Source organism: Perna viridis, chromosome 2 (genome assembly GCF_037379345.1).
Source record: "Perna viridis isolate PV_CMFRI_1.1 ecotype Kerala chromosome 2, ASM3737934v1, whole genome shotgun sequence".
Classification (NCBI taxonomy): Eukaryota; Metazoa; Mollusca; class Bivalvia; order Mytilida; family Mytilidae; genus Perna; species Perna viridis.
In genome coordinates this window covers 52,712,092-52,734,466 of record NC_142446.1, presented here as the reverse complement: position 1 = coordinate 52,734,466, position 22,375 = coordinate 52,712,092, and the positions used below count along the sequence as shown (strand labels likewise).

The window sequence follows — 22,375 nt, the reverse complement described above, 5'->3', positions numbered from 1 at the left end:
TGTTAGGAGTATAATGTCAAACCCTATAAAGCTTTTTAAAAGAATAGACATTTTTAACTGGGTTAAAAGCAAAAACGTATCTACAGGTTGTTAACAAGACACACATAGCACTAGTGAAGTTGAAAAATTATGGGGAGATGAATGGGGAGATAACTGTGATTTTAGTCACTTTAATAGTAGATGTGCAGGTGTTTGTATCTTATTTAAAAAAGGTCTTGATATTGAACTACACAAATCTGTAATTGATACATTGGTCAGTTTTAATTACTTGATATTAGTTGTTTATATGACCAACATATAACACTTGTTTTTTTATATGGTTATAACATAGATAAGCTGGACTTTTTTGTTGAAATTCATCAAAAAAATATTGTCCTTAATAAATACTTCAATCATTGTATGTGGTGATTGGAATACTGTCCAAGATTATGGCTTAGATACTTATAATGTACTTCGTAACATAAATCCTAATTCGAAGGAAAAGATAGAAATAATGTCTGAATCTCTCGAATTGAATGACCCATAGAGAACTTGTTATCCCGATGAAAAAAAGTTTACTTGGCAGAAAAAAATCCTATAAAGCTAAGTAGACTTCATTAATTTTTAATAAGTGAGGATATTTTTGCTTTGATGAAAAATACAAAAATAATACCTGGTTATTGTTTTGTTTGTTTGTTTGTTGGGGTTTAACGTCCGAGCAGCAATATTTCAGCTATATTCAGACGATGAACATGAAATGGATGATAAAATGAACATGAAATGAAAAAAAAAAGGATGGGACACAAGGACAATAGGGTCGACAAATTTTGATTGCCACTGGAAAAAGGGGGGATGGGTAAGGTCGGGCAATTTAGCCTCCTGTGGCGGAGCGCAAAGGTTCCTACTCCTATCGAATACCACAGCAGGGTTCTTTAACGTGCGAGGAACATGGCATCTTTCCCAACACGGTGCACCACTATGGTTTGCGGTCAGGTTTTCCGTATTATAGCCTGACAACCCCAGCATGTAACACGCCAGGGGTACCCCATTCCACCACCTGGGGCACACATCCCAGTTGCTCTGTGGGCAGAGCGCCTAGCCCCCGGCTAGGTTTCTGAGCACTATTTAGTCGCCTTATACGACAAGCTTAGCGCTGCTGCAGGCCTATTCTTTTGACACCCGGACCTGCACGGGGCACCTGGTTATTGAACAGATCATTCTGCCATTTCATGCATTTGTTTCACCTTTTCTGCAAGTCTTTCAAAAAAAAAAAGGGTAGAGGGTACTGGAAATTTAATTCTCAATTACTGAGAGACATAGAATATGTTCAATTAGTAAAGTCTTGTATAACTGATATGGTATCAGAATATTATGAGTCTGGAGATTTTGAAGATTACTGTGAAGCTTATTTGTAATGACCAATTATTTTTTGAAGTTTTAAAAATGAGGATAAGGAGTTCTTCAATATCTTACAGCATATCAAAATCAAAAAAGGAGAAATTGGAGTACAAAAAAATTGAGAGATATTTTTTATTTAGAAAATATTATGAATTCTTACCCCTCAGAATAAACTAACACATTATTGAACAATAAACAAGATGAACTTGAAAGAAAAAGGAAAAAGATGGTAGAAGGGTTATTACTTAGATGAAGAGCCCCTTGGCATGAGCATGGAGAGAAATGTTCACAATACTTTTGTAAATTAGAAAAGAAAAATTTTCTTAAAAAAACTATTTCAGAGATTATCAATGATAATGGAGGGCATATAACTGATCAGAATGAAATTTTGAAACAGCAGTAAAACTTTTATAAAACTTTGTATCAAAAGAAGAATATAAATGCTAAGGATGAAATATTTTTTAATCACAATATTAAACTCTTTGGTGATCAACAGGATTCATGTGAGGGAAACATAACTTATGCTGAGTGTGCTGAAGCTTTAAAAAACATGACCAATGGCATAAGTGCAGGGTCTGATGGATATACAGTTGATTTTTATAATTTTTTTTGAAAAAATATTGAACCTTTTGTATATAGATCATTACATTTTGGTTATGAAACTAGAAATCTTTCACAATTCCAGTACCAAAGTATCATTACATGTATTCCAAAAGATGGTAAAAATAAAAGATTTATAGCTAATTGGAGACCAATAAGTCTCCTTAATATAGATACAAAAATAGCATCAGCAGCAATTGCAAATCCATTGAGGTTAGTCTTACCAAGCATTATTAGTGATACCCAGAAAGGTTTTATGAAAAGCAGATTTATGGGTGAAAATACTCGGTTGTAATATGACTTAATGCATTATCTAGAACAACATGATATAACTGGTTTACTACTTTTAGTTGACTTTCAAAAAGCATTTGATTCCATAGCTTTCAAAAGCTTTAATTTTAGTAAATGGTTTGAGACTTTATCATAATGCCCATAGCAGTGTTATAAACAATGGACATATTTCAAGTTACTTCAAGCTTGAGCGGGGGTGTAGACAGGGGTATGCAATATCCTACACTTATTTTGTATTGGGGTAGAACTTTTATCCAGAAAGATGAAATCTGATCATAGTAATAAAGGCATTACGGTCAATAACAAAGAGTCACACATAGGTCAGTACACTGATGATACATTTCTGGTCTTGAATGGGGGTTCACAATCTAATCTACATTACAGTATTTTGATTCTTTCTATAAAGTCTCTGGGTTAAAAGTGAATGCATCCAAGACTAGAGCTGTATGGATAGGTAATAAAAATTATTCCAGCCAAATAATATGTCCAGAGTTTAATCTTCAATGGTCATATTCTAACTTTAAACTATTAGCCATAGACTTTTCACTTGTTCTATGCAAAATATTAAGCACATATTTTACTAAGAAAATAAAAGAGGTATCATCCATCCTTAAGAGTTGGCACCATAGGAAGCTCACTGTGTTAGGAAAGATTACAGTAATCAAAAGTTTGGCATTGTCAAAACTTACTCATTTATTCACTGCTTTACCAAATCTTTCAGAGCTAAAACTCATTAAGATTAACTCTATATTTTATAATTTCATGTGGGATGGTAAAGCTGAGAAAAATGAGCGAAATACTTTAATAGGTGAATACTCTCAAGGTGGTTTAAAGATGGTTCACCTCCAGTCATTCATTAAAAGATTTATGGAAAATCCAAATGGAGACTGGCAACATATTTTACTGTTTGAACTTTTTTGAAACATTTTTAGGAGACCAAGTTCAACATCTCCAAAAATATAAATTAAAAAGAAGTTGCATTCTGTGTAAAAAATTCTTTTAGGAGTGATGTACTTGACGGTTTGTCAAAAGTAAAACCATTAGTGAAAGAGAGCCCAAAAGATGTACTCTCATTAGACATTCTCTCGCCTGAATATAGCTGAAATACTGCTGCTCTGGGTTAAATCCCAACAATCAATCAATCATAGACATTCTCAATTTTGTTAATATAGATCAGTTGAAACATTTTCTTGACTGGAAGAATTTCCAAGATAACAGTTTTCTTTCATCTCCTGAAATCAGGCATTTAACACATACAAACAACTTTTTTTGTATTATTACATTCTGCTATCCAACATTCCAACATGGATTAAAGGACTGTTGAAAGGATTGACTAGTTTTAATGCTGACACTTTTGAACCATGTGATGTTTTTCTTGAAAATATCAAGAAACACAAAAAGTTAAAATTTTTGTACAGACAACTTGTTCAAAATATAGTAAACTTACCCTCACAAATTTTTTTGAAGTGGAAGCAAACTTTGGGAGTTGAGATCATAGACTGGTCTGAATATTACAAGGTATTGCATAAATCATGTAGATATCCTTATCTGAAAAACTTTCAGTTAAAACTTCTTCATAGAGTTGTTGCCACAAACTCATGGTTATGCAGAATTAAACTTGTTAATAGTAAGTTTTGCGCTTTTTGTAAAACAATTGAAGAAACCATTGAACATTTATTTTTTAATTGTCCTATTATCCATTCTTTTTAGATATCTTTTGCTCATCATCTTCAATTGTATTATGAAGATTTTCATGTATTTCTTTATTGTGCCTAATATATTTTAATCAAGACACAAAGGTAAACAAGAATGAATGTGTGAGGGATAGATGTATGAGAGCAGGTACCCTAATAGATAATAAATATATTCTTGATCTATAATGAAAACAGTATACATTGCCTAAATATGAGAAATTGTGTATATACTCTGTTATGTTTCATAAACTACCTTTATATTTATATTTTTAAAACCCTCGTACACCTTAGTCAGGTGGTTTTGAAGAGGATATTTGTGAAATCCCGACTATTCTTGAAAACAAATGAAAAATTAAAAAAAATTATTATATATAACGCTTCTATCGCTTGTTCCAAATGCACAGTATTTTTTTGCATTTAAACATACGACAAATGAACCGTCTCATCACACATTTACATGCACAATAAATGAACACGCTAAGCTAGCATTTCAGTTCGCTAAAGCCAAACCTTAATAGACAAATAATGAAGTATAACTAAGTACAGCTCTGCCTTAAAACCAGGCAGACGGTTATTCAGGGTGATTCATGCATTTCTTAATACCAAATATTTTTATTGCAAATCTTTCTGTGGATCCAATGGAAATGGTATTAAGAATATAAGTGCGAATAAAAGTAGTCCACTGGAGATATTAAAACTTAATTTTGGTTGTTCTACTACAGAAAAAGTACGGGAAAACTTTCTGCCAGAATTTTTACACTGTAACCAGTCAAAAAATATTTCACGATAAGTACCAGGTCCGAGGATATGAACGTGGGAAGAGTTGTTGTTTGGACATAACAAATGTATTTATACAGTTAAATTGATTATCTTAAGATATGATGAATCACCCCTTGCCTGGTTTTTAGGCAGAACCATACTTACTATTTTTCTTCGCTTGCCTCACCCATAACATTGTAAGTGAGGAAAATCTGATAAAATCTTGCTTCAATAAAACAATATTGCTGAAACTAAACAATTGGCTTTTCTTTAAACCATCACTATGTTGCTTCAGTTCTTATATAGTATATTTTAATATCATAGAATACAAAAGGAGTAAATTTGAAAGCCTGATTAGATCTAAGTTTGATGGAAGAGATGAAGAATTAGCAAAGACAGAGACCCAAGTAGACTTTACCATCTACAACATACCCAGTGACAGGAGGTTCTCTTCAGTTTTAGAAACATTCTTCTCACCAGATGCTCTTTATATCATGGTATTAGATGCCAATGAGGAATTATATTATACAGAACCAACAACCAATCATTTGTATCAAGTCACTAAAACTGGAGGTACATTGGTAGATCTTACTGAAAATTTTCTTAAAAGTTGACAAATTGTTGAATTGACACACTTTAAAATAGTTTCAAAATGATGTCAGTGAAATCTAGTTTTCTCGTGATTTTTTCAAAATGTTTTAAATGAATTCTAGCATTCTGCCATATTAAATTGGTCTGGAGCTGGTATATCAGATAATTGCTAGTACTTCTTTGTGCATTTGTGTAAGATATAATCGGTTTAAATATTTCTGTATTATAGAGAGAATCTGATCTTTTTGAACTCATTTTTTGGTGTGTAATATTTTTTTTTACACTTTGGCCTGTTTTAAAAAGAAGAGTGTTGTGATAATGCCAAAGTACTTTAACCTGCACCACATGTTGTTGCACCTGTCCCATTTTGCCCCTGTGGAAAGTAAGGAATTTTTGGCCTCAGTATGTCTTGTCTCATTTTCGCTTTCACTTACACAGGGTTTGCACATGTGCTTAAAATTTTTGGAAGTACACGAAAACGAAAAGTCGAAAATTAAGGACTTGAAAGTACTTTAATGTCAAAAGAGGTCCTTAAAAGTCCCTGAGAATCTGACATCCTTTCAAATCAATATGAAAGTATTGTTTAATTGCAGAAAAGAATATTTTCTGACCATCGGATTATAATATCGGCATTCTGTGTATTTTCCCTATTCTAAAAATAGTAACGTTTTTGTTAAACTGGCTCATAGTGATTTGGTTCAGTTTTTTTTTTTTTTTTATAAACGTCATGTGGTTTTGTTCATGTGGTCGTCCTGGAGAAATAATTCACGGTTTGAATGAGAATTTTGTAAATAAAAGCAATCCATTCATGTGTTTTATTTTTTCTTAAAGAGAATGATATCACTTTTGATTGATTGTCCTTTTTATAAATAAAATGAACTGACGATGTTGATTATTTGTTTTCACTGGTCCAAGAAAACAGTAGTTAGAACTACAGAGACAGAATATTTTCTGGCTTTTTTATGACCCATGTGGGAATAAAAAAGAAAGGATAGGGTGTGAATGTGCATTTAACAAAAAACAGAACAAAAACAGGAATATATGTGTTAAATGATACATGGACCCTTTATTTGAATAGGAAATATTGCCTTAGAATATAAATGCTTTGAAAGCTGGGAAGTACTATACATTTCAAATGTCAAATGTGTAAGAAAACAAGAAAAAAATACACTTAGAAGCCTTGATGATTTAATAATCAGGGTCCTTGAAAATCTTAAAGATTGTCCTTAAAAGTCCTTAAAAAATCTTTGAATTTTGTGGTAAAAATGTGTATGAACCCTGCTACCATTTTACTTTTATATTGCTGGAATATATAGGGAGAACTGTTTCACTGTACCTGCGTTTTGGGGCCAGCTGCAGAGTTTCCTTGTCATTCATTGAAGAACCATGTGTTGTGTTGACATTTTTCATCCCGGTGTAGTGGTTGTCTCATTGAAATATTCTCCATATCCATTCTCGTTATATGCCATAATCTTAGAAAAAGAACAAAGATTTGTACAAGTTTTCAGTACTTTATTTTGAATAAACTTTCGTTATTAAAACCTATTTGCTGATAAACAAAAAAATATTAAAGGTAGTCTCATTGTTTAAATCTGATTTTTCCAAACTTTCACCTCAAATATCAATTAATAGAAGGCTTTTATGAAGAAGCATCGTCAATTAAAGGTTATTAAAACCTATTTGCTGATAAACAAAAAAATATTAAAGGTAGTCTCATTGTTTAAATCTGATTTTTCCAAACTTTCACCTCAAATATCAATTAATAGAAGGCTTTTATGAAGAAGCATCGTCAATTCCAGTAATAAAATGCTCCAAGCTCACTTTCATGGAAAATAAAAATAAGTGACCTTTCATGAATTTTAAAATAACTTAATTCTAGTTTGCATTATTCATAGGGGCTGCTTTCTCTACATGTTTTATTTCAAATTTAAAAAAAACAGTTAACCTCCAATTGACCATTAAATTGTTTTTAACTTTCTTTTTTTGCAGAAAAAGTTCGAAATTATTTCAACATAATTCACAGTTTCAAGACAACAAGGCATGACTCCTCATTTATGACTCCACAAGTGATTTTAGTTGGAATCCATACCCAGGATACCTCCCAGGTAAGGCAGTCTGCAGGATTTACCCTTGTCAGATTTCCAACTTTCCCAAACCATTTGTTCATATTGATCCATTACTATAACTAAACTGTACTGATGGTGAAAATGGCCATATTTTTTTACTATTTCTGCTTCGTAGGAGAAGGGGGTACACTGTTTGAACTATATTCATCATTCTAGAAAATGATTTTTTGTAACAGTTTTCTCCGTAACTACAATTCACAGCCACTTAATATTTTGATTCAAGCTTTATATAGGTATGCTATATTAGTGGATTTGATTTTGGGCTTGGGTGACAAATTTCTGTTTGACACTTTGTTTTACATTTTGACCACATACTAAAGTTTGAGTGTAGGGGAATCACTGGTGGGTTGGCTCAAAGATTTCTTGTTTTATCAGGACAATTTCTGTGTAAAAACATATTACTACTAGAGGTTGATCTATATTTACCCTTAATTCACTCAGCCACTAAAAAATAGACTTGACAATCCATTTATGACTAGGCCTGCAGGAACCTGATTGTTTTTACAACATTTATAAAGGCAATTTGATCATTTTTGTAATATTTGGGTTATTTTGTTATCTTCATCTGTTGACAGATCAAGTTAAAATGTTATAGTTACATATTTCAATGATTTATCAAAATGATGAAAAATGTCTTTAAATTTTTGCCCTGTGCGGGTCTGAGTGTCAAAAGAATAGGCCCACAGCAGTGCTAAGCTTGTCGTAATTGTCGTTTAAATAGTACTCAGAACCCTGGCCTGGGCTAGGGCGCTTTGCCCACAGAACAACTGGTTGGTGTGCCCCAGATAGTGAGTTTGGGTACCCCTAGCATGTTACATGTTTGGGTCGTCAGGCCGTAATACCGAAAACCTGACTGCAACCATAGTGGTGCATCGTGTTTGGAAAGATGCCATGTTACTTGCACGTTAAAGAACCCTGCTGTGGTATTCTATCAGAGTAGGAACCTTTGCACTCCACCACAGGAGGCTAAATTGCCCAACCCTAACCACATCTCCCTATTTCCAGTGGCAGTCAAAATATGTCAATCCTGTTTTCCTGGTATCCCATCCCATTTTTCATTTCATCATAATTTCATGTTCATTTTATCATCCATTTCCTGTTCATTGCCTGGATATAGCTGAAATATTGCTGCTCGGACCTTAAACCCCAACAATTAATCAATCTATAAATTCTTCATTTTCTGGTGTGTAATTCTCCCCTTCACTTTTGACGAAACCTTAATCTTTACAAGTTTCTGGTACTTGTTAATGGTTCTGTCTGGAAGATCCTCCAGTAATATGGCATCCACAACACAATTCAAAAGACCCTTAAATTAACTTTTTCTGAGGTTTTCTTCACTAAAGCGACCTTTTCTTCTCTATTTCATGACAACTGTCTATGAAAAGATGCTGGCCTCGCAAGACCAAGTCACAGTTTTGATTTTTAGGGCATTCTTAAATTTTGAACCGGTTTACAGTAGCGGACACCAAAAATTTCAGGAAATTAGAAAATCTTAAACAAATTTGAATCATATATTTTCAATGAGTGAGTTGCAAAACAGCAAAATCAATTTTTTAAGGGTGGCCTCCTTGAAGATATTAGTGTCTTTAATTGCGGGTTGTTTTTTTTTGTTTTTGTTTTTTTTTTCAGGTCAAGAAAAATACTAGATTACAGAAAGAGGTCTTAAATTGTATGTATCCACAGCAAAAAGTGATAGAAAAGCACATTGCACACACAATTATGATCCCAAGAAAGAGACAATCTGAAGATGATTGGAAGCAGTTAAATCAGGCAATATTTGATTCCAGTAAGCCAACCTTAGGAGGTGAAATACCATTGCGGTATTTATATCTAGAAGACAAGCTTTTAGAGAGAGGCGAAAAGATTCCTGTTGTAACTTTCCAAGATGCCCTTACTTTGGCCAAAGAGTGTGCATATCCTGTTACTGACCGCCAGGAAATTGAAAACTTTTTGAAATACCAGCATCAGATTGGAAACATTGTTTACTATAGTAACATGTCTTACATCTTCATCAATAAATATTGGATGTTTGAAACCATTCAGGAAATAGAGAAGACATTTCACAATGAAAACCTGGACAAAAAAATAAAAGATAAGGCTTTACTGCCAATTGAATGTGTTAATAAAATCAGCTGGAGAAAAACTGAAGATGACTTACTATTTATCAAGGCTTTTCAAGAGCTTTATATCCTTGTTGAGGCTTGTATAGTTGATGATACAACACCTGAAATGAGGAAAGTTGTAAATTTTGAAATCCATGTTCCTTGGAATGTATTAAGTGAAGTTCCGGTCAACTTTGATCTTTTTACTATAGATGTAGAAAACAAAACCTCATGGCTTGGGCTAAATTTTGACTTTTTGCCCTCATCTTTAATATATTGTATGATTATTGTATTACTAGAGAAATATCCCATGTGTAAATGTTCATCTGAGAGAGGAGGAGAGGCTGTAGGGTATAAATCACTTGTTCTCAGTATTGATTCTAACAGAAGGAGAAAGTTGTTATTTGTTTGTGCAAAGAATGAGATAATGTTGCAAGTCCGGTTTGGTCATTCATTGGAAGAGGATGATAGTTTTCAATCGCTCAGAGAAGAGATTGGAGATATTATCAAGATGTATAGCGACAGGAATAACCTTAAATTGACTTATAGATATAGGCTGAAATGTCCAGATTCGAGTTATGGAAAAAACAATGGTATGGAAATACCTTCAGAAATATTGCCAAAAATTCACATGTTTAAATTTCCATGCAACAAACATGGAGAACATGAAGATTTAAAATTGATTTGGTTTGAAGAACCTAAGAAATCTTCAGATGAGGTAAGATTTTTATGCAAACCCTATACTTTGTATTAATTTGTTTCTGATTTTGCTATCACATTTCTTTTAAACAACTACAGAATATTTAAGTGTCAGTGTCTGTAAGAATCAGGTAGTGGGTGAAACTTGGTATGAAAAAAACCATCATTTTGATAGTGTAACTTGACTATTTGCACCATCACAATAATGCTGGACCATTGAGTTAAAATTTCATTTAAATGCACAGAATATGAACATTTCAAGGACAGATAACTATGTCAAAAAACTCTTTTTTTCTAAGATTTTGCAAAGCCAGTAATGCAGAGATCAAATAATGGTCTTTTTAAATAGAGAAAGTATCCCTCAGTGATATTTCATTGTCAGATCAGTGGGGTTTGACTTGCATGTTTCTGATTTCCCCAATTTTGCCTGTTTCTTACAAGCACTTACACATAAAACCTATGAAAGCCTGTGACTTGGTGAAAATTACATTTTTTTAAATTGACAAATCATGGACAAATGAATGGTAAATTTGAATCACCTTATTGCATGGCAATAATCTCTGTCCAATTTGGTGTGTGGCTTTATACAGATGGGGCATAATTTGTATTAAGTAGTTTTGCGTGTGCTGCCTGGTATCTACTACCTGTACTAGTGGGTGTATGCCCTGTAGCAGTTTATGTGATAATAACGTATGTTTTTTTAATTAAAAAATTGAAAAATGCTTCTAAACATTTATATATGTATAACTGTAATCAAGTCTAAAAAATATTTATCTATGGATAAAATCATCTGAAGCGTAACAGTACCAGATGAAATATGTTTTGTACATAACCACACATCAACTCTGTATTGGATTTATACTTGAAGAAATATCTAGTACATGCCTCAATTTATCAGAATTAATTTAGGAATGTAAATTCAGTCAGTTTTTTTCTTTTCATTAAAATAAATACACAATTATGCTATGATTGCAGAAACCTGACACTCAAGTTGTACAAAAACTGGACTTTACCACAGAGATGGATAGAAAAGCTTCAGGTATCAGTTAAATCTTTTTTTTTTTTAATACTTTATCTTTTATATCCTGTTTTTACAATATTGAAAGATACTTTTGATTTAGAATACGATAAAAAATTGAAAATTCGCAATTCTTAGTATACCAAAGCTGGGAAAAAGCAAAATGGATATTGATATTCATTATATTGATACCAAATGTAAGTACACAGTATTTTTTAAGGTAAAACTACTGTGTTACAATCGAAATTCACTTGCTCAAGCTCGGATGGCTTGAACACCCGGGATTTCTTAACATTGTACTGATTGAAGTACGAAAATGTTTTTAAGTCAGCATGATGAAACTAACAAAACTGTAGGGAGTAAGCAATTTCCAATGACAGAGTCGAACTCGGAGGGGCAACGAAAAAAAATCTGAAATTCTACAAACTTCAGTTTCTGAAACTACCAATAACTTGAACTTTTCAGTGGTCCCTTGGAGTCGAGGTACCGAGGTTTGACTGAATATTTTATAATAAAACTAGAGATACAACAACAGGTTTTGTTCTCTTGAAGTTTATGTGATTCTAGTTTGATGTGAAATTCATGTGAACTTCACATAAAACTAAACATGATTTTCATAAGGAATTCACTTAACATGAACTTAAAGTGAAATGTTCTATTTGGATTTCATGGGATTGCTCAGTTTACCTGAATTTCATGTGAATAAAATTAAATTTGAATTCAGAAGATGCCATAAGCAACCCCCTCCCTTTTAGTATGATTATTTACTTATTGTTCAGTTATGTGAATTTACCCTCAAACTTATAATAGTCTTTGCATTTACTACATTCAAACATCCATGGAATTATGAACATAGGCATGTAAATGCATTTAAATGCATCTTCTTCACAACGCATTTTGAACAGTGCCATGTATAGATCAATGAAATGTACAGCGTCATGCACACTTGTATTACTAACTTACACCATTCACTGTAATTCCATTGAAAAGTTACAAATATACACAGGTAAAATATTGCAAATAAGTGAAAGAAACATCAAATATTTTAATTGCCTAATCCTCTCTTTAATCTAAAAAAAGATCATTTGAGCGTTAGTAAACAAAAAAGAAATGACAGTTGGATACATACTATGTTGATTTTTTATTTCGCCCAACCTGTTCCACTCGAGCAATTTTCTTGTGTTATGCATAAATAGAATCAGAATTCAGGATGAATACATTGATACAACCGTCCTGTGTCCTGTGAATTGGGGGGGGCACCATCTTTTAGTCTGCAACTCCTTTGAGATGGCTGAGTGGAATTTGATGAAACTTTCATGAATTCTTTACTGTATGATGCCATTGTGCCTTTCCATTTGGTTTTTAAATCTGATTTACATTTGGGGTTTCCTTATGCAAGACTTTGACTATGTCTTTTGTTGAACAGGGATGGTCTGATCTACAACTCCTCTGAAACTACTGAATGGACTTTGATGTTACTTTCACAGATTCATTATTACATTATGCTTTTGTGCACCTTCTATTTTGTTTTAAAATTGGAGTGACTTTTGGAGTTTACTGATTCACTGGGGAGAAGGAGGGGGCGCTTTCTAATGTGCAACTCATGTGACACCACTAAAATTTGACGTAACTTTCACAATGTTCAGAGATTCTTTGTTACATGATGCCATTGTGCACTTTCTATTTTGTTTTTCAATCTGAAAATAATTTTGGGGTTTCCTGATGTAAAACATACTTTTCTAAACTACAACTCTGAAACCGTTGATTGGAATTTGATGAAACTTTCATAGATTCTTCATCTCACATTGCCATTATACACCTCTTATTTTGTTTTTCCATCTGAATGCCTTAGATCACTTACCAAGTTTCCTATATACAAATATATATGCTTTCTTGGTAGTGGAGCAGGGGGTTATAATCACAAAGGAAGATTTACTCATAGTTTATCTAGTTAACTACTACCCAACTATCTATCCTCTTCACACCTCATGAAGCATAATGCAAGGCACAAATTTTTCCACTTTTTTTGGTCATCTTCTGGATTTTATGTTATCTTCCATTGACTGGGTATTCTTTCTCTCGTGAAGTTGCTGGTCACTGATGTTGTTGGGCCAAAATACTTTCAGTATCCTATGCAAACATCTGTTCTGGAATACCTCACAATTTTTTATGTCAGTCACCATCATCCTCCAGCTCTCAGGTCTGTGCAACAATAGACTTTAAGCTACTGTGGGAGATCTTTATCTTGGTCTTTTTGTTGTGATTTCTAAACCTGACTAAGGACAAGAAAAAAATGTCCTGTCTTCTGTATCATGGCTTTCATTTCATCAGCTCCTCTTTCTTATGTTATTTTTTTATTCCAAATAGGTGAATGTGGCTAAACCATCCAGCTCTTTCTCATCAATTTATACTGGTTTGCCTCTATTTTCTTTCATTCTCATGGTCTTTGCCTTTCCAGCATTGATCTTTGACCCAGCTTCCTCTGTCCCCTCTTTTATTATTGTTGTAAGCTTTGATGGTATTCCATAGAAATCCATTATTTTTCACGAGGTGTCTCCATGTATACTGTCAAAGGCTTCTCAAAATCTATAAAGTTGATGTTTAGAGGTGCTTTCCACTCAATACATTGATCAATTATATTTCTTACAATGAATATTTGGCCTGCTGTTCTTTTTCCTTGCCGAAATCCAGCTTGTTCTTTCTTAGCACTTTAACAACACCTTCTTAAATTTTGTGAATCAAGATGCTTCTTAGAATCTTGCTTGGTACAGACAACAGTGTAATTGTAACCTCTCCAGTTTAAACATCTCGACAGGTCACCTTTAAGTATCCCCCTTGACCATTCCTTGGAGTCTCTTCCTTCTTCCAGATCTTATTAAACAACTTCTTTAGTCATTAAGTGGTTGTTTCAGTGTCTGCTTTCGTCGGCTCTCCTGCTGTGTTGTCTATTCCTGGTGTTTGTGTTCTTCAGTCTAATTCTGATCTTATTTTATATTCTTATATTTCCCCTTGGATTACAATGTCATTACATATCCTGCCTTTCTCTATTATAACTGGCCTAGCTGGTAATTCTCTGTTCAATACCTCAGTAAAATGTTCTTACCATCTTTTCAGTACCTCTACCTGCTTCGTCAAGATGTTACCATTTCTGACTCTTAACACACTTCTGCCGCTGTTGTAAGAGGTTGAGGAATGATATTGTTAAGAAAATTCTAATATATTTGAAGTAAAGCACAACACTACATGTTTATCTTAATTAAAAAAAATCTGTTTGAGATTACTTGCATGTAAATTTAAACAATAAGACTTGAATGAATCAAATGTGTATTTTTATGAAGTTTTAGGTTTTCCCCAGATAACAGTTGAAGTCACATCATATGATGTACCTGTTGGTGAGAGTATTACTTTTAAATGCAAGATAGTTTCAAGACTTCCTGTTTCAAGTGTGATGTGGTGGAGGAAAGTTGATAAAAAGAATTTGATGATACAAACTTTATACAGATACAATGATGTAATACCACAATGCCCTTCATTTACAATAGAATCTGTAGCTGTAAAGGATGAGGGTTTGTACTGGTGTGAGGCCAAGAACAGCATTGGTTCATCAAAAAGTCCCGATATCAACCTTGTAGTAAACTGTGGTAACTATAACTTTATACTCATTTTAAAAAGTTTCTTTTCCCTGGGTTTGCTTATAGTTGGTCTTATGTTTATCCAGTGTATCAGTTTGGATACTTTTAGCTTTTCTTTAAATTTATTTAGGTTATTGAAATATTGCAGATTTCAATTCAGTATCCATACAGTATATTGAATATTGGTTTCATTTTTAGTTGGTTAGGACATGTTGATTTATTTTTTTAATTTTATAAATCTTACATTAAAGTTTAAAAGTTTAAATCTACAGTAATTATACTACAAACATTAGCACTTTTTAGCTCACCTGGCCGTAGGCATTGTGAGCTATTCCCATCACTTGTTGTCATCGTTAACAATTTTTCAAAACTATTCTCCACTGACATTACTAGGCCAATTGGGATCCTTGGGATATCCTGCATAAAACTGATTTAGGGATTTTCAATTTGTTGATAACATGGCCAATGTTATTTAAAATAGAACATGGGTCAGACAAGTTTTTTTCCCATTTATCTCCAAAAGTGTTACGTTTAGCAAAATTCTGACATGGGTAAAAGTGTTCAGCATGATGAGATCTATCTGCAGTCAATTTTTTGTTTTAATCTGTCAAGCCATGTTGAAGTTATTGCCTTTTTTGACATTTTTTACTATTTCTAATATTATTTCTTTAAAAAATCTTCTCATCTGACACTACTTGACCTATTGAAACCAAACTTGGTATGAGTATTACTTGGGGTATCCTGCATAGAACTGATGTGGGGATTTTTGATCCATTGAAAAACATGAATGCCATTACTAAAAATAGAACATAGGGTTCAGACAGTAGTTTTTCGCATATTAAATCTTCAAAGATTAGCCAAATTCTTTCAATTGCTTAAATGATCCATATTTTAAGGCCGACAAAAGTCTTGAAGAGATCAAAGTTGTCAGCCAGTGTCTTGAAAACTATAACAGAAAGATAGAAACTCTCAATTGCTGAAATGATTCTTATGATAAGTCCTACCAAAGTCTTTTTAAGTCAAAATTGTTGTACAACTCCTTTTTAAATTTATTGATCTTGAAAGGCAAAATTTAACCAGGTTGAGGTATTCAGCCTTCTGGGAGCCTCTTGTTTATATTGGTGTTCTAACTGACATGTCTGTATGACATGGATGAAGGTACATAGAGCTAGGTATATTGTCTCCTTTATCAAGAATTGTGATATAACTATTTATAGATTCTTTTAAAGTTAATGTACGTAGAGTACAATTTTTTAGAGTGTAGTTATATTGCTGTGTCGTTAGTCACTAGGCACACAAGGCTAACTTTCACAAAATGCATGATAGGCCAAAATTAAGAATTAGTTTGCTTGCCATTACACCTTTAAATATGTCCAGACTACAAAGTTTTTTTTTTTGTTTTTTTAGCTCACATGGCAGAAGGCCATGTGAGCCATTGCCATCACTCAGCATCTGTCATCATCGTCACCTGTCAAAACTCTTTTACTCTGACACTACTCGACCAATTGGAATTAAACTTGGTATGAATGTTCCTTTGAGTATCCTGCTTAGAATGGATGTGGGGATTTTTGATCCGTTGAAAAACATTGCCACTGTTACTTAAAACAGAAAATAGGGGTCAGACAGTAGTTTTCCCCCATATGTCTTCAAAACTGTTAGGTTTAGCCAAACTCTTTCAATTTCTAACATGATCTTGATTATGAGGCCTTCAAAAGTCTTCAGGGATCAAAGTTGTCAGACTACTCCTTGTAAGAGTATTTGGTCTTGAAATAAAAAGGTTTTTTATAACTGTTTTCAGCCAATAACTTGAAAACTATAGTAGATAAAAAAAAAACTTATATTGCTGAAATTATCCTTATGATAATTCTTTCCAAAGTCTTCTTGAATCAAAATTGTTGGACAACTCCTTGTTTAATTTATTGCCCTTGAAAGACAGACTTTAACAAGATGAGCATTCAGGCTCCTGGGAGCATCTTGTTTTTATTGGTGGAATATTGTTCACAACCCAACCCATTTCGAGCATTTGGGCTATGGCAAACGCAATCTGAATTAAAATTGGCCCTATGCATTGTTCCATTCACTCACTGCATGTACATGCAAGATCTAATATCACTCCATTCTACTTCCTGTTCAGGTATCCTCCATGATCAGCCAATCATAATTCATCAGTCATGATTTTAACAGCATGATTCAGATGGAAGAGTTGTGAAATATTTAAAGATCTTTTTATATGCTAAAACTATATTGTTCTAGCATAATAGGTATAAGATGAAAAAAATAAGTGGGTCAGTGTTTTTTGGTTGGAAAAGGATTACAGTACTCTAAATTTTCCATAGACTTTGCCTTAGTAGGCTTTCTGATTCAAAACCCTGAAAGAATAAGAAGAATTCATAAAAAAAACTTAAAAAAAAAACAATTTAAAGTGTGTTTAATGAAATTATGAAAAGAAAATATGTGGTCACTTGGCAAAAAAACATTAATGCTATGAAATGGATAAAACTAGAGAAGGTTGAAAAACTAACAAAAATTGCTGATCGTGACCAGCCAACATCTTTAAGTTAGAAGCAGTCATGCTAATTGATGAAATGATCCTCATGATACCAAAGTCATCTTTGAGTCAAAATTGTTATACAACTCCTTGTTAAGAGTTATTGCCCTTGAAAGGCAAGAATTTAACCAGGTGAGCTATTCAGGCTCTTGGGAGCCTCTTGTATTTCATAATCATCTTTTTCATAATGTCTTCAGACTTTAATTATTACTGAGTAAATTTTTTGTTCCTATTGGAATTGTGGCTGTAAGGACTTATTTATTATTTGGCAATGTGAACTCGAAATAATCCTTTCTGTCTATCCACTTATCTAAATGCTAGTGCCATTCCTCCTAAATAGCTATAACGATTGCAATGAAATTTCATATTTTGTCATTATATTTTAAGCTTATTTTTAGATTTCAGACCTATAATCACTGAAGAAAGTAAAGATCCTAATAAAATTATCCCATTCAATTCACATGAAGCAACATGGTCTACAGAAACTAGAGGTATTATTAATACACCTGTAACGAAGGAGGTCTTGAGGTCTTCAAGTGTATCAAGTGAAAGCAGTTATAAATCCGTTGGAGGTGAAGAAAATCCTACAGTGTTGTTTTATTCTTTCCTGTTAAAATTATACACTGAAAGTTTTTTTCTGGAATGAAAGACTCTACTGAAACAGAATGATTTAATGAAATGGAACATGAATGTTCCTTATTTCTAGCGAAGAATGGTAATTCAGTTCTGATTTTGTCTCATTCATTTATTCATTTTTCATTCATTCATTTATGCATTTAATCATTCATTTAGTTTGTATGTCTATTTGTCTTTTAACATTTTTTCTGTCTTTCTATTTGTCAGATAGTTTCATAGTTGTGCACAATTGTATATCATCTAGATATCTTTTTATTCTCCACAAAACAGTTTTATGGAAGTAACCATGTTTTTGATATGGCTTTCCATCATTCATATTTGGGTTTTGATCAAAATAACTTATGTCACCGGTCCATCACTGGAACTTCCCTACTATTTTTGAACACCACAAAAATATTGTCCAAATGTAATTCCTATTATATCATTCAATACCTCTTTTTTAACAAGTAAATATGTTTCTTGCAATTTACGAGCTCAATAATATTCTATTATTTATGTAAAAGAAATTAAGATCTAGCCTTCATATCGACTCAAATTTTGAGGGACTGCTTTTTGGCCTTGAAAGATATTTAGTAATAAATTTACATTTAAGGATTTCATTTCTTGCATTAATGTATCTGGAAGGATAAAATGTGTTAAATATATTCATTTTAACACATTTATAAGTCAAATTATCCATCCTATCAATGATGTTTTACCAATTGTAAACAGGAAGTAGAGAGCTGTTATTTCAACCAAGTAAAATTGGCAGGAAAATTCAAATTAATAAAAGTTGTGTTAAGGAAATTATTTTCTTAAGCTGATGCTGGGTTGATACTGGTATAATTGTTATGTAGGATAAATACTCTATTAATAGCTTTTCAATGTAAATGCATATTAACTTTTTGATAGATTTAAAATTTGGGAAAAGGATGAAACTGAACAAAATTTGTAAATGTGTGTGAAGTGGATCAGTAGTATAGATTGACTTCCAGTTTATACTTAAATTGTTCTTAGTAGTATTTAAAATGCAATGTATGATCACAATTTTATTTGTATTGTTTTGTAATTTTTGTTGCATAAATCTTGGAAAATATTCATGATAGACTTCTCGAATTCCTCCCAAATTCCTCCCACTTATTGGTTGAGAGACATATTTTCCCTGTCTGCCTGTCTATCCCACCTTTGTAAGCACAACTATTTTGAAACTATTGTACCAAATTTCATGAAACTTTGTAGTATGTAATTTTGCATATTACCAGGAATTTATGATTCATTAACGATAATTTTTAGGTGATGATGGTCTGTCTGAACATGGTAAGCCTGTAGTACATCCTGTAGCTGCACAAGTTTCTGTTGAAGATGATAAAATGATAGAGAAAGTAGATAAGACAAAAAAAGAGGATGAAGAAGATGAATCATCTAAGGGTAAAACCATTTTTAATGAAACCTGTCTTAACTGAACCCTGAATAATCCATAAACATGTCTAAACCAGGCATTGTTTTTTAGTCAATATATCAATTTATATGTATTCAGTGATTAGGATTGGTGGGGAGGCCTGTGCTTTTTATCATATTCCAGTTGAAAATGTCCCATTTAAATCAGATATTTTTACAAAAGAGTGTTAAGTAATGACCCATTGAAATTCTTAAGGTCAATAAAAATGGCCCATTCTCAAAATTTTAATCCCAATACAGTATTTTGAACCTTGGTAAACCAAATACATGCTGATACCAAACTAAGTAGGTTGTATTAGACAGGTTTCCCTGTACTTTGGGTGTTTTAACTACAAATAGAATGTATCTGTTATTCTTAAGATTGTAAGTTCAGTTTTTCATTTCTTACTTTTAAGACAGGAATATACTTATTTATCCATCTGCACCATAAAAACTGATTTATTCAACGGGTCAGAGTTCTCCTTTCCTCGTTTGTCTACCCCGGATTTGACTTTATATGAGCAACTCAGAAAAGCAGAGGACGTTGCATAAGTCTTGGAAAATATTCATGATAGACTTCTCGAATTCCTCCCAAATTCCTCCCACTTATTGGTTGAGAGACATATTTTCCCTGTCTGCCTGTCTATCCCACCTTTGTAAGCACAACTATTTTGAAACTATTGTACCAAATTTCATGAAACTTTGTAGTATGTAATTTTGCATATTACCAGGAATTTATGATTCATTAACGATAATTTTTAGGTGATGATGGTCTGTCTGAACATGGTAAGCCTGTAGTACATCCTGTAGCTGCACAAGTTTCTGTTGAAGATGATAAAATGATAGAGAAAGTAGATAAGACAAAAAAAGAGGATGAAGAAGATGAATCATCTAAGGGTAAAACCATTTTTAATGAAACCTGTCTTAACTGAACCCTGAATAATCCATAAACATGTCTAAACCAGGCATTGTTTTTTAGTCAATATATCAATTTATATGTATTCAGTGATTAGGATTGGTGGGGAGGCCTGTGCTTTTTATCATATTCCAGTTGAAAATGTCCCATTTAAATCAGATATTTTTACAAAAGAGTGTTAAGTAATGACCCATTGAAATTCTTAAGGTCAATAAAAATGGCCCATTCTCAAAATTTTAATCCCAATACAGTATTTTGAACCTTGGTAAACCAAATACATGCTGATACCAAACTAAGTAGGTTGTATTAGACAGGTTTCCCTGTACTTTGGGTGTTTTAACTACAAATAGAATGTATCTGTTATTCTTAAGATTGTAAGTTCAGTTTTTCATTTCTTACTTTTAAGACAAGAATATACTTATTTATCCATCTGCACCATAAAAACTGATTTATTCAACGGGTCAGAGTTCTCCTTTCCTCGTTTGTCTACCCCGGATTTGACTTTATATGAGCAACTCAGAAAAGCAGAGGACGATTACCCTCCTGGTACACCTGGTCCATGCTCCCAGTTTTTAATGGAGTCTGAGTTGCATCTGGTCTTTGTTCCTGGATTACATTCTTTTGATTACCGCTATAACCTTGGTTTCCTTGATTACTCTTTAACTACTTGAAATTTGTTTTATTATGTAGATAGATATGATTTACAGAATGTTCCCTGTGTAAAATTTTTTGATAGTTCACACTGAAATGCAAATGTTTATTTCACGCTCAGACTTTTTTCTTCCATAGTGTCAAAACAACATGACAACACGACAAATATCAATACGCCATTTACAAAATTAGAAATTTATGGTGAAAATAGCAAGAAATAAAGGGAGAAAATCTATAAAATAAATAGGAAAATCAGTTGGTTATTAGTATAACCAAAATATAATCACTCATGCCAAGTACACATTAAGATTTAACTTGTTATATCTCAGCTTTCTTCAGCACTAGATCATATTTTGGTTATTCATACTTTCCAATAATAATCATATTATTCTTTACTTATACCTTTTTTCTGCCAAACTAGCACAATTATTTGGTATTTCTTTTTAAAAGCTGTCGTCTGTCCATTCAAATTTTCTTTGCTATCATCTTGGTTTCTAATGGATGGATTGATTTCAAATTTGGTTTGTGGCTTCATATAGAAACTCAATATCTTGGAAGCAATCTGCTCTCCAATATCAACTTCCTATTTCATGGGACTTATCAGTTTTTCACTATATGAATGACAACAATTTTCCTCACAAAAATTTGGATGGTGTTTCTGTACTTGCCACAGCTGTTCAGAGTTCAATCTCTGGGGTCATATTAAGCTGCATTCTGGAAAGTTTTTTCCTAGTATCAATTGAAATGGGCTGATAGTTCAAGGAGGTTGACCTAGGGTAAGGGACACAACTCTTAAAAATCATTGGAACATTTGTATTCAGCATTTTACATCAATCTTATGTAAGCATCTAACTTGGATTCATTTTATTCTCTTTCAAAAGAAAGCTTGAGAGGCTTTGGTAAAATTGAATATGATACGAACATATCACTGATTTCATGAGTTATGTCCCTTGCCTAAGGTCCTTGAATACATCTGGTGGAAGGAAGTATCTAACTAACAATGAAAAATTAACAAAAACCAGGAATTGTGCAAATTGTTATGATTCAAAGGCTTATGCACCAAATTCCATACTTAACAAAATCTTCTTAAGGCCCAAGATATGACATGTGAACACAAATGAGAATTGAAATCCCATCTTAAATTATCAGGAATCATGATTCAAATTTTCAAAATACACAAACATACGTGCAATGTTTCCAGTCAGGAAATCAATCAAAGCACATCTTAATCATTGAATTAAAGAAATGCACAAATTCACTCCTAACAAAATGTCAAACTTCTAAAAGCTACTATACATGATACAGTTTACTAAATGTGT

At 32.8% G+C, this 22,375-nt stretch overlaps 1 protein-coding gene across 10 annotated transcripts in view; it reads left to right on the top strand.

The window, feature by feature from the left end:
• The window catches only part of LOC148625983 (uncharacterized), a 58,640-nt gene that overhangs the window by 27,462 nt on the left and 8,803 nt on the right, over positions 1–22,375 (top strand). For 5 of the 10 annotated variants that reach the window (XM_088569481.1, XM_088569477.1, XM_088569482.1 and 2 more), the window contains 8 exons: positions 5,046–5,294; positions 7,302–7,417; positions 9,068–10,258; positions 11,215–11,278; positions 14,596–14,898; positions 17,836–18,009; positions 19,346–19,480; positions 20,252–20,386. In XM_088569481.1, coding sequence (XP_088425607.1) covers positions 5,046–5,294; positions 7,302–7,417; positions 9,068–10,258; positions 11,215–11,278; positions 14,596–14,898; positions 17,836–18,009; positions 19,346–19,480; positions 20,252–20,386 — 2,367 coding nt within the window. The remainder of the gene's footprint in view (positions 1–5,045; positions 5,295–7,301; positions 7,418–9,067; positions 10,259–11,214; positions 11,279–14,595; positions 14,899–17,835; positions 18,010–19,345; positions 19,481–20,251; positions 20,387–22,375) is intronic. The other 5 variants (XM_088569487.1, XM_088569486.1, XM_088569485.1 and 2 more) reach the window with 4 other exon arrangements.